The following is an 11574-nucleotide window of genomic DNA, read 5'->3' as shown; positions in this document are numbered from 1 at the left end:
CCCTGTACCACCAGGGAAGTCCCAGAACTTTATGTTTTTACCACTTTTATTGCAAGAACTTGTTTCCCTAAAGGAAAACAAAATGTGTATTTAATATATCATAATCTAATAGTTTTCCATCATCAGCAGGATACAAGCCAAACCCTTTAACTTGGCTTTAAGAACGTTCCCGATATTCCTAGGTAGCCCACCACGTTTCCACTCATGTGTGACATATGGAGAAAGCAAAGAGATGAACTAAATAAAACAAAAAAAAACTGTACCATAAGATCAATAGTGGTTACCAGAGGAAAGGAGGTAGGAGGTGGGTAAATCAGGACAAAGGGGATAATGGTATAGAAAAGGATAGAACTCGACATTTAGTGGTAAACTAAAAGTGAATCACATCTGAAGCTTATATAACATTATAATGCAAAGGTATTTCAATAACATAAAAAGATGGGTCTCCCTGGTGGCGCAAGGGTTAAGACGCAACCTATGAAGCTATCGGCAGTCACTGCAGCACGAGTTCCATCCCAGCCAGGGATCAACCCACATGGTGCAACAGACCTCTCCTGGCTCGCCTGTTGCTCCTCTCAGCAGTGTATTTCAATCTGCCTGTTCTGGTCCCTACTCTGTCTCTGCTGAATCCTCTCACCCCCCATGCCTCTGGTCTGTACCCCGGTTCTTGTATGCATAATAAATCAATCTTTAAAAAAATTATAAATTTATTCATTTTATTTAATTACTAGTTGATTCCTCAGAAAAACTTGAAAACAAACAGTATGATAGTGAAGATGTTATAGCAAATCCATAAATCACATTCACTCAGCCATATGTGTGCAAGAATATTTAATGGCATGGAAACCTACATACGAATATTGTAGGCAAATAAAAGCAGATTTTGAAATATTATACAAAAATAATCCAATTTTATTTTTCAAAAGGTGCAGAAAACATCTGGAAAGTTAGAAATAAAAATGTTAAAAATTGAAACTTCTTACTATTTTTGGTGAAGTTCTTAATTTCTCAAAATTTTATAACAAACACTTATATTTTATCATCAGAAGAAATTACATAAACAAACAAAATAATACCGTTATCACCAATATATGGAGTGATGTGGGTGCTTTACTGGTCAGTGAGCAGATATTTACTGCCTAGAAAACTGTTCTAAGTACCAGGACTTAGCAATAAAGATTCATAGGTAAAGAACTGGGAAATGTATATTAACAACTAAGGAAACATCAAACATATAATGAAACTTCCCTAATTAAACTTCCCCACATTGACATTCACATCACCTTCCTACTGAAAACAAAACAAAACAAAGTTAAAAAATAACATCTAGGGCCTCCCCGGTGGCGCAGTGGTTGAGCGCTGGTTGCGAAGCTGCCCGCGGCCTCTGTAGCGCCGGTTCGATCCCCGGCTGCTCCCCGGCCACCAGAGGAGGGTCCCACATGGCGCGCAGACCTCTCCTGCCGCCCGCTGCTCCCCTCAGCAGTGTACTTCGGTCCTTCTGCCTGCTCTGCTCCCCGCTCTGGCTCTGGTGAATTCTCTCACCCTCCCGCGCTTCTGACTGTACCCAGTGCATGTATAAACAAAACAAACAAACAAAAAAATAAATAAATAAATAAAACATGCCTCTATAAAAAAATTAAAAAAAAAAAAAAAAAATAACATCTACAGGGCCTCCCTGGTAGCAAAGGGTTTAAGTCTCAGCACTATGAAGATAGCAGCAGCCACTGCAGCATGCAGCATGAGTTCAATGCCTGGCCAGGGAGCTCACCCACATGGCAGAGCAGACCTCTCCTGACTCAACTCGTCCACTGCTCCCCTCAGCAGTGTATTTCAGTAGATCTGCCTGTTCTGCTTCCCCACTCTGTCTCTGGTGAATCATCCCACCACCCCCAAACCCCCTATCCCCAAGCCCGATTCTTGACTATGCCAGACAGACCTGATTTCCACAAATACACATGTCAGGTCTTGGTCCAAATGGTAAGCAAATTATTTGTTCCAAGTTGTAAATAAAATTAAAAAGCCCTCTGTTGCTTTTTATGAGTTTTAGCTATCTCAGTTACTACCCATCAGATCATCTAAATCACCTTATCTATTGCCTGTCTATTTATTTATGCATCCAACAACTGGGGTACAGGCCAGAGATGCAGGGGGTGAAAGGATCCACCACAGACAGAGTGGGGAGCAGAACAGGCAGACTGACTGCAATACACTGCTGAAGGGAGCAGCAGGCAAGAAAAGAGAGGTCTGCCTAGCCATGTGGGTAGCTCCCTGGCCAGCCGAGGATTGAACTTGTGCTGCAGAGTCTGCGGATTGTTTCATAGTGTGGTGCTTAACCCCTTGTGCCACCAGGGAGGCCCCTGCAATACATTTAAATGAAAAACAATCATACGTTTTTTCTTATGGATTAAGAAGACAAAAACAGTATTGGTGAAGCGGTGTGTGGTGCATGTGGTGGGGGATGTACTGTTAGTAGATCTTCGATCCCCATGTGGGTCACCTCCCTGGTCAGGGATCAAACTCATGCTGCAGAGGCTGCGGATAGCTTCATAGTGCTGACACTTGAACCGCTCGCACCACCAGGGAGGACCCTAATATATATTTCATGAAATGATGGTGAGATTAAATGGTAGTGTTTTTTTCATTAATACTCTTTTTTTTTTTTTAATATTTATTTCTTTATGCATACAAGGCCTGGGGTACAGGCCAGAGGTGGGGGGTGGGGTAAGAGTATTCACCAGAGACATAGTGGGGAGCAGAACAGCAGATTGACTGAAATATACTGCTGAGGGGAGCAGCAGCCCAGAGAGGGGAGGTCTGCTGAGCCATGTGGTTAGCTCCCTGGCCAGGGATTGAACTCACGTTGCAGCGGCTGCGGACAGCTTCATAGGTATTGTCTTAACCCTTTGTGCCACCAGGGAGGCCCCAAAATGCTATTGTTTTATTTTAAGTCACAGTCTGAGAATCATTGACCAGGATGACTTGGCATTTTCATGTTCTCTTGGAGAATTAAGGTGAATTTAAAAACGAAGCCCTTTCATTCTTCTCAAAGAAGCAGTCTCTCTGCTCGTGGTGGGGGCAGCTGGGGCATCCTCACTTTGAAGAAGGCTAGAAGTGATTTGGTGGACCTGAACAAGCGGAGGAAACGCTTCTCCAGCAACCAACCACGTGATCCACACTCAGGACCAGGGGACCATCCAGAAGGACGAGGAGTGGAGGACATTGACAAGGTGACAGGCAGGCTCAAAGGCCAGTTTAAAACCTACCAGGGCTGCAGGGCCATTAGCATGATGGGCTTGTCAGATGGACTGGCCAAGACCCAAACATAGTCTCAAGGAACTTCTGAAGGGGAGATCAGGAATGTGAATATTTTTCATAAATAGTGAAAAGCCAAAAGCAACAACAACAACAAGGGAAATTGCTAGCTTTATTCTATAAACTGATATGCTCAGAAGATGTTGTAATCAGAATAGCCTATTTTCTTGATTTTCCCCAAAGGCAAGGATTAAAAAAAAATAAATGCTTCAATGTCTAAATTGTCTTATCTAAAAGACTAATCCTTAACCTCTAGCCTAGAGTAAAGAAAGCAAGATAGTTTTCCTTTCCTGCAAAGGTATAATTTGCAGCTGATAAGAACTGGTAAGGTCAGTTTATTGATGTGGATACCAATGTTTTGTAAGACTTGCATTCTTAGATAACAAATTCTTGAAAGTATTCAAAAGGTCATTAAAAAGATGTCCTTCCTGACATTTACTCTTTGAACTAAACTGTATGACTTCTGTTGAGATTTAGAAGCTCCAAGTTTATTTTTGTTGTTTCAAAACTAGTGGCAGAATTTACAAGTTGTTTTTTTTTTTAAGACTTATCTTTATTCATGTATGCATATAAGAACTGGGATGCAGGCCAGAGGTTGGGGGGAGGGGGGATGTGGATATTCACAAGACAGAGTGGGGACCAGAACAGGCAGATCTACTGAAATACACTGCTGAGGGGAGCAGTGGGCGAGACAGGAGAGGTCTGCTGCCCATTTGGGTCAGCTCCCTGGATGGGGATTGAACTTGTGGTGCAGTGGCTGGAGATAGCTTGATAGTGCTGAGACTTAACCCCTTGGACCACCAGGGAGGCCCAATTTCCAGGTACTCTTTTTTTTTTTTTTTTTGGCTGAGTTTCCACTGTTTCAAGCGCATCCTGTATACAAGTAATATATCATTTCTTACCTTTGAAGAAATTAATAGTAGTTTTCTAAACTTAATCTTTTAGTCTGTTTTTTCAAGTTCCTTCATTCTGTTTGGCTTTTAATCTCATACTCCATATCATATAAAGCATATATATCATAAAAAGCGTGAAATTATTTTTAGATTTTTAATCTTATCTTTTGAACATATTTAGGGATTATGCTTTCTCAATTCTCTCAGTATTTTCACTTTCTCTAGTTTGGGGCTCAACTTCTGCAAGTTAAATTCCTCACTTTTCTTTCTTAAGCCCTGGTTTCTTGTTTTGTTTTTAAAGATTTATTTATTTTTACACAAGAACTAGGGTACAGGCCAGAGGCACGGGAGGGGGAGAGAATTCACCAGAGACAGAGCGGGGAGCAGAACAGGCAGACGGACTGAAGTATATACTGTTGAGGGGAGCAGCAGGCAAGACAGGAGAGGTCTACTGTGCCATGTGGGCATCTCCCTGGCCAACGGTGAATTGAACCCATGCTGCAGAGAGGCTGCAGACAGCTTCCCAGCGCTGCGCTCAACCCGGTTTCTTGAATGAGAGTCTGTGTCTCGTTGCAATCTGGTTTTTGCCCTAGCCTTTCTTTTTAAAGATTTATTTATTTATAGAAGCACTGGGTACAGTCAGAAGTGCGGGAGGGTGAGAGAATTCACTAGAGCCAGAGTGGGGAGCAGAACAGGCAGAGGAACCGAGGTACCCTGCTGGGGGGAGCAGCGGGCGGCAGAGGTATGTGCGCCATGTGGGACCCTCGCCCACGCGGCCGGGGATCGAACTGGTCCTGCAGAGGCTGCGGGCAGCTTCGCAACCCAGCGCTTAACCGCTGCGCCACTGGGGAGGTCCCTGCCCTGGCCTTTCATAATGGAATTCTCAGGGTCTGCTCCAGGAAAGGCTCCCAGGGCAGGAGGAAGAAGTTAAGTGTGCCTCCAAGCCAGGCTTCTTCAATCTCAGCCTGGATCTGAATCACCTGGGAAGTTTGTTTACACAGGATGGCAGGACCCCGGGTCTTTGATTCTGTGGGTCTTGTTTGGAGTTCCACACATTTTTTTCTTATCTAACTAGTTCCCAGATGCTACAGATGCTGCTTGGAGGCCATACCTTTGAGAACCAATGGAATAAAGTGTTGTAACAGGGCAAAGATTTATGGCTTCTCCTCACCCCCTACCAATACTTCTGTTTTTGCTTTTTTACTAAAAGTAAAACAAGATTGCTTTGGAGTACTTCTTCCTAGTTTCCAACTAAAGGGAGAATGGGGGAGATTGGGCATTGAATAGGAGATGGGTAAAACAAAGGGTGGGGCGGTTGGAGACAGGTTCTCCCACCTCCTGCAGATAATCAGCAGTTAATGTCTGGCTCTTTGCTAGAATTCATTCAAGTATCTGACTGAGATACTGAGATACTGAGATATCTGAAGGTAGCAGTGTATAAACTTAGCTTTCAGTTACTCCCAAATGTTAAATGCAATTAAATAGACAGTCTATAAAACAAACTAAAACTACAGCTGCAAAATACACATCCTTAAGTGTATCAAGCTATTAAACTGTTGCTAGCGCTTTATGTCTCCTGTTTTTACTAGTTCACAAAGTAAAGCAGGGAAACTTTCTCAGGTAATTGGAAATTCATCTGAATTTGGGGGGAGCACCCTCACTGCTCTAAAACACCTAAAGCGCAGTTCACAAATCATTATCCATCTCCACACATAGAGTTTGGGGGGAAATGGAATTTTAAGGTAACCTTATGAAGACACAATCCTTGAGGCGTGCTTCATAAATTTTTCCAATGGACTTGACGAAGTCTTGATTATTTTAATGCAGAGCAGATGAGGAGTTAGCCTATTAATTCACGGATAGGTCTACGCCCACTCACCTTAATCCCTTTAATCATTAGTCATTTACATTAAAATAGGCGGCAGATTGGCTTTTCTGGAGTTCTGGAGGACAGGACGGAAATTTTGATGTTAATTCCTTTCTTCACCACGCTTTGTTGGAGCTCAGGTTTTTCTTCTTTTCTGGACTCTCTAGTTGTTTTTCCAGGGTCTGTGCTGTAATTTGAACATCACCTTCCGCCCAAACCCAAAGATCTTGGAGGAGCTTCAAGCTGTGACCAGACTTCCAATGGACTCCTCAAAGAGTTTGAACCCAACCTTGAGCCCTGAGTCTTTTCAGATGTGCACTGAAGACAGTTCCCAGGAAGATTCAGGTAAGCTAGAGGGTGCCTCCTTGAGTAGGGGTTCGGGAAGAGTGAAGAGGCTCCCTTCCTTTCTTATATTGATGGCAGTCTTTTTTTTTCTTTTTAATGCTTGCTTCTTTATATTTTTGACTTCAGTCTTGTAAAAAGCAAGAAAAGAAGGGCCAGGACTTGTTGGTCCTTCCAATTAAAAATAAAATGATTTCTCAATCGATAAGGGGGAAAAACGAGGGGTGGGGGATTGTATTATTTGCTTACTATGCTCGGGAATACTTGGATCTCTTAAATCCAGTTTGTGGGAGAAAGCAACTGAAATTCCCCCCAGAACTTGGCTCAGAGCATCTGCGATCAGTTTTTCCCCTATCCACCAAGAAAGTTAGAAAGGGACAAAAGACAAGAGATCTGAAGTTCAATTTCACCTAAAGGCTTTCTTAATCTCGCCCAACTTCTGGGGGTGGCTTTTCAGCGAAATTTACCCTTTAGGAATGTTAATAAATGGGGAAATGGCTCTTCAGAGGAAATTGAAGGAAGGGGGTAGTTTCATAAAAGCCAGTGAATGTTCTCTATAATGTAAATTTGCAGGGTGTAAGCTGGAGGGCTGCTTTTTTTTAGAAAATGCGCGCCAAAAATATTGCCTCGGTTCTGTGGATTTCTTAGAGTCTAAGCCAGTTTGGGGTTTGCTCTGAACCAATCGCCATGTTTGAACCCCTGGTTAATGGCAGGGTTGGGTGGTGTAGGGTGCTGCTTGGGTGGTCTGGAGCCCACAGCCCCAACTACCCAGTGGAAGGCTGTGAAGCTGCGTCAGCTGCATTGCATCCCATCGGCCACAGTACAGGCAGGTTGAGGAAGGAACCCTGGTCGATAGATAAAAGAGAATGAAGGTGGAGGGAATTAATGAAGAGAATATTTTTATAATAAACCTTGGGTGTGTCCAAGGTTTTTGTGCTTTTCCTTTGATGTGTCTGACGATTCCACAACCAGGGATCAAAGTCCTAGAAGCTGAATGGATACTGACTTAATTGAATACTTTCACACACAGGGAAAAAATAATGTTAACTGTCTTAGTGTAGGAGGTGTGTGTTTATGCATAATAGTTGGGATAGGAAGAGGCAAAAGTGAGTGTTCGATTTCCAAAAATACTGAGTTTGAACAGAAAGATCTGATACCATGAAAAAGCTCAGTTTAGCTGCAGAGGATGATAACTTCTTCCTGTCCTAGTTCTGCTTACCAATGCAACTTTGGGGGAGACTTGAATTTTGAGTTTTTTTCTTTCTTTGTCTGTCATAGGCTGCGTTGTTGATGTTTTTTGTCGCCCTCCTGCCCCCCTGCAAAAGAAACTAACCGGTCTGTTTATAATTGTCATAAAGATAAACTAAAATTTGTTCACCAGAACATTTTGACTTGTATTGTAATGCTTTATGTCCTCAAATTTTCTGCCCATTGTTTTCCCATTTGGTACATACTCTACTCCCCGGTACCTTTTGACCAGGAGGTGGTGGGGGAATCTCTAATATTGAAGCAAGTGATTACAAGAAGAGGTTTTGTTTGTTTTTTTGGACAGTGGACCATTAGCCATCATAGTGGCTTTTGGGAGCACAGTAGGTGAGGTTCATGCTGTCATATAAATGATCTGGCACCTAAAGAAGAACCCGTTGTGGTTCTCTGGCTTGAGAGCAGACTGACCAAATATGAGGGGGGTAACTTCTGCAAAATACAATCCCCCTTAATGGATCTTCATTTTCACTTTTCTTTCAGCTACTTCTCAACCCGTCTCAGAAGGATTAATAAAGAATCTCAGTAACTTGACTCTCAACCCTAATATCACACTTCCATCCCCTCTACCAGAATATCCATCCCAACAGCAGAATCAAGAAAATACCCTACAGGGCACACCCTACAAGAGGCGGGGAGTAAGGACACTGCTGTCTGTGAGGAAAGAACTGAGGGAAAGGATGGTAAAAATCAGATACCAATATCTTAACCGATTTTCTCTGGTAAGTTGGTGTGGGCAGGCATTTTGAAGATTCTCCAACTCCTCTCAAGTACTAGAGGTGTAATATTAGTATTTTAACTCTTTCTTAATTGTTCTCAATATTTTATTTTTCTTTCCATGAAGCTGCAGGAAGAAATACGGAGGAAGGAAATGGAGGTAAATAAAACATTTTTTTGACTACACTCGTGGGTTGGTGTCAGGTTTGTTTTCCTTTTGTTTGGTCGATACTTTTGGAGAGGAGAGGGCTTGGACTTGCTGGATCTCTGGAGTTAAGTCAGTTTGTTAAACTGCTTTTTTAGATTCACAACAAAATTGGGGAAATTGAGTGCAGGGTTCCCCTATATTCCCCCACCCTACACACTCCACCCTCCCACTAATTAGCATCCCACACCAGAGTGTTAGTTCCAGTTGGTGACTTACATTGACACACCCTCACCTGGAAATTTGTAGTTTCCATTAAGGTTGTCTTGTTTGTGTTTGGACTTTTTCATGTGCTATAACAAACACAATCTTCATGATACTATTAGAAAGAGGACAAACACCTGAACAGAGTGGCCAGCAGCTGAATGAGTCAACTCCTGATTATGACATTCAGGGAAATGACACTAAAATGCATTTTTTTTTAAGATTAATTTTTTTTAAGATTTATTGATTTATTTATACAAGCACTGGGGTACAGTCAGAAGCGCAGGAGGGTGAGGAAATTCACCAGAGCCAGAGCGGGGAGCAGAACAGGTAGACAGACGAAATACACTGCTGAGGGGAGTAGCAGGCGCTGCAGGAGAGGTCTGCGCGCCACGTGGGACCCTCACTGGCAGTCGGGGATCGAACCGGCGCTGCAGAGGCTGCGGGCAGCTTCGTAGCCCAGAGCTCAAGCGCTGTGCCACCAGGGGAGGCCCTAAAATACATTTTTATTGATAATCAGCCACTGTTGCTATTACAAAAATAACACAATCTGGCATTCTTTGATACCCATGTATTTTAAACAAAGTAATGTTGATTAACATTTTCTTTTTTTTTAAAAAAAAAGGATTAATTTATGGGCCTCCCTGTTGGCATAAGGGGTTAAGATACAACCTATGAAGCTGTCTGTAGCCTCTGCAGCACAAGTTCAATCCTCCGGCCGGCCAGGTAGCTGACCCACATGGCGCAGCAGACCTCTCCTGTCTCACTGCTGCTCCCCTCAGCAATGTATTTCAGTCAGTCTGCCTTCTCTGTTCCTGACTGTTTCTGGTGAATCCTCTCAACCCCCCACACCTCTGGAGCTGCCAGAGATCCCCTCAACTCGTGCTGCAATGGCTGCGGGTAACCTCATAGTACTGCATCTTAACACCTTGTACCATCAGGGAGGTCATCCCCCCGACTCCCCTCCCCACCCCGAATATTATAATACTATAATTTTCCTCTCCCTGCCCGCTCCACCCCAGAAAAATGTTTTGGTTTTGCCCTTTTTTTAGTTGGTTTAATAACCAACATTAGCATTGAGGGCTGTTATATCTCCTTGAAGGTATGATCCATTTCATTAAATTATTGACCCAATTCTTTTTTTTTTTTTTTTTTCAGATTGAAAAAAGGATAAAAAAATTTCAGTGTAGCTGTCATTATTGCCTATATCACAGAGAGTTTCCCGAGGAGAAGACAACCATGGAGAAGAATTCTGACACTGATTCAATTTAGTCCTAATCACATTTAATTGTACTGCTTTTTCTTGATGATTATTTTAGGATCATTATGCAGCAGTTTGGGAACATTACTTATGCTCTGATGGACTATATGCCAGTATTTTGTTAACCTGTGATAGAAGTTCTATGATGTCTTTTTTTCTTGCATCTAACTTGATTCCAGTAACTTAAAAGGAATCTTAACAGCTTGCATTTAGTGACTTCAAATATACTTTAGTTCCAGTTCTTTTTTTTAAATCTCACTCAAAGAAGCACTACAGTTGCTTGAGTATTTTAGAAGGTCTGAGTCAATAAAAACAATTATTTGGTGTTTTGGCTAGGATATAATTAGGGTAAGAGGTTCTACCTAGAATTCCTGGTTTGTATTTTTGTTTTGTGGTTTTTTGGTTTTGGTTTTTTTTTTGAGTTCCTGGTTTTCAAAAATTTGAATTGTAATGGTTTTTGATTTGCAATTTCAATTTTCAGGAGCAAACAAATGTGTGTATTAAAAAGTCTTATTAAAAATGAGATGTCTTTAAGAAACTTGTTCATTTAACTTGTTTTTGCTAACTGTGTAGTCAACGAACCATAAGTCTTATCCTCGTCACATTAATATATAAGTATCTGACATTCTAATATTTTATGACATTGTTCTATTGGGAAGAAACTTTACAGGATTTGGATTGACTGAAATACACTGCTGAGGGGAGCAGCAGGGGAGGCAGGAGAGGTTTGCTGCACCATGTGGGTAGTTCCCTGGCCGGAGATCCAACTCTTGCTGCAGTGGCTATGAACAGCCTCATAGGTTGAGCTGCCCGGGAGGCCTCTTTTTGTCATCTTTAAGAAAGTTTTTTGAGGGCCTCCCCTGGTGGCGCAGCGATTGAGCGCTGGGTTACGAAGCTGCCCGCAGCCTCTGCAGTGCCGGTTCAATCCCCGGCTGCTCCCCGGCCACCAGAGGAGGGTCCCACATGGCACGCAGACCTCTCCTGCCGCCCGCTGCTCCCCTCAGCAGTGTACTTCGGTCCTTCTGCCTGCTCTGCTCCCTGCTCTGGCTCTGGTGAATTCTCTCACCCTCCCGCGCTTCTGACTGTACCTAGTGCTTGTATAAATAAAATAAAAAAAAATAAACAAATAAAAAAAAAGTATATTTTAAAAAAAAGTTTTTTGATAACAGCCTTTTTGAAATATAAGTGGCATACTATATACTTGATCTATATAGTTGTTCTTATGCTAGTACCGCAGTCTTGATTGGGATAAGTTATCTTAAGAAGCAACCCTTCCCCCCTCCCCAAGATGTGAACATCTAGTCATAACTTTGGAAGGAAATGTGTTGCAACTTGCTAATAAAGTGCTAACTGAGATCTCTCCTGTGTCCTGGTTACCAGGACTCACATTTCTTTTCTGAGGTACCCCAGCTGTTCCTCCCTGCAGTTAGCTGAGGGCACCATTTAATGAGGGCAGACATGAGGACATATGGTCCTCTGTTAAAGGAGATCAGAGATAGGATAGGACAAA

General features: G+C 42.5%; 1 protein-coding gene across 2 annotated transcripts; it reads left to right on the top strand.

Moving 5' to 3' along the window:
* The first annotated feature begins 3949 nt into the window (after window positions 1-3949).
* LOC119253936 (developmental pluripotency-associated protein 3-like) lies at window positions 3950-10859 on the top strand. 2 transcript variants are annotated; one of them, XM_037521166.2, is made up of 5 exons: window positions 3950-4133; window positions 6240-6417; window positions 8161-8399; window positions 8522-8554; window positions 9962-10859. In XM_037521166.2, the coding sequence occupies exons 2-5, from the start codon at window positions 6333-6335 to the stop codon at window positions 10073-10075; spliced, it is 471 nt and encodes a 156-aa protein (XP_037377063.1). In that variant the 5' UTR covers window positions 3950-4133; window positions 6240-6332; the 3' UTR covers window positions 10076-10859. The 2 variants fall into 2 exon arrangements, with proteins under 2 accessions (XP_037377063.1, XP_054555133.1); XM_054699158.1 differs by lacking the exon at window positions 3950-4133 and having other exon boundaries at window positions 6119-6417.
* The last annotated feature ends 715 nt before the right edge of the window (window positions 10860-11574 follow it).

The sequence above is a fragment of the Talpa occidentalis genome, unplaced genomic scaffold (genome assembly GCF_014898055.3).
Source record: "Talpa occidentalis isolate TD23 unplaced genomic scaffold, MPIMG_talOcc4v2.1 talOcc4.2422, whole genome shotgun sequence".
Classification (NCBI taxonomy): Eukaryota; Metazoa; Chordata; class Mammalia; order Eulipotyphla; family Talpidae; genus Talpa; species Talpa occidentalis.
This window is presented reverse-complemented; position numbering and strand designations above follow the sequence as displayed.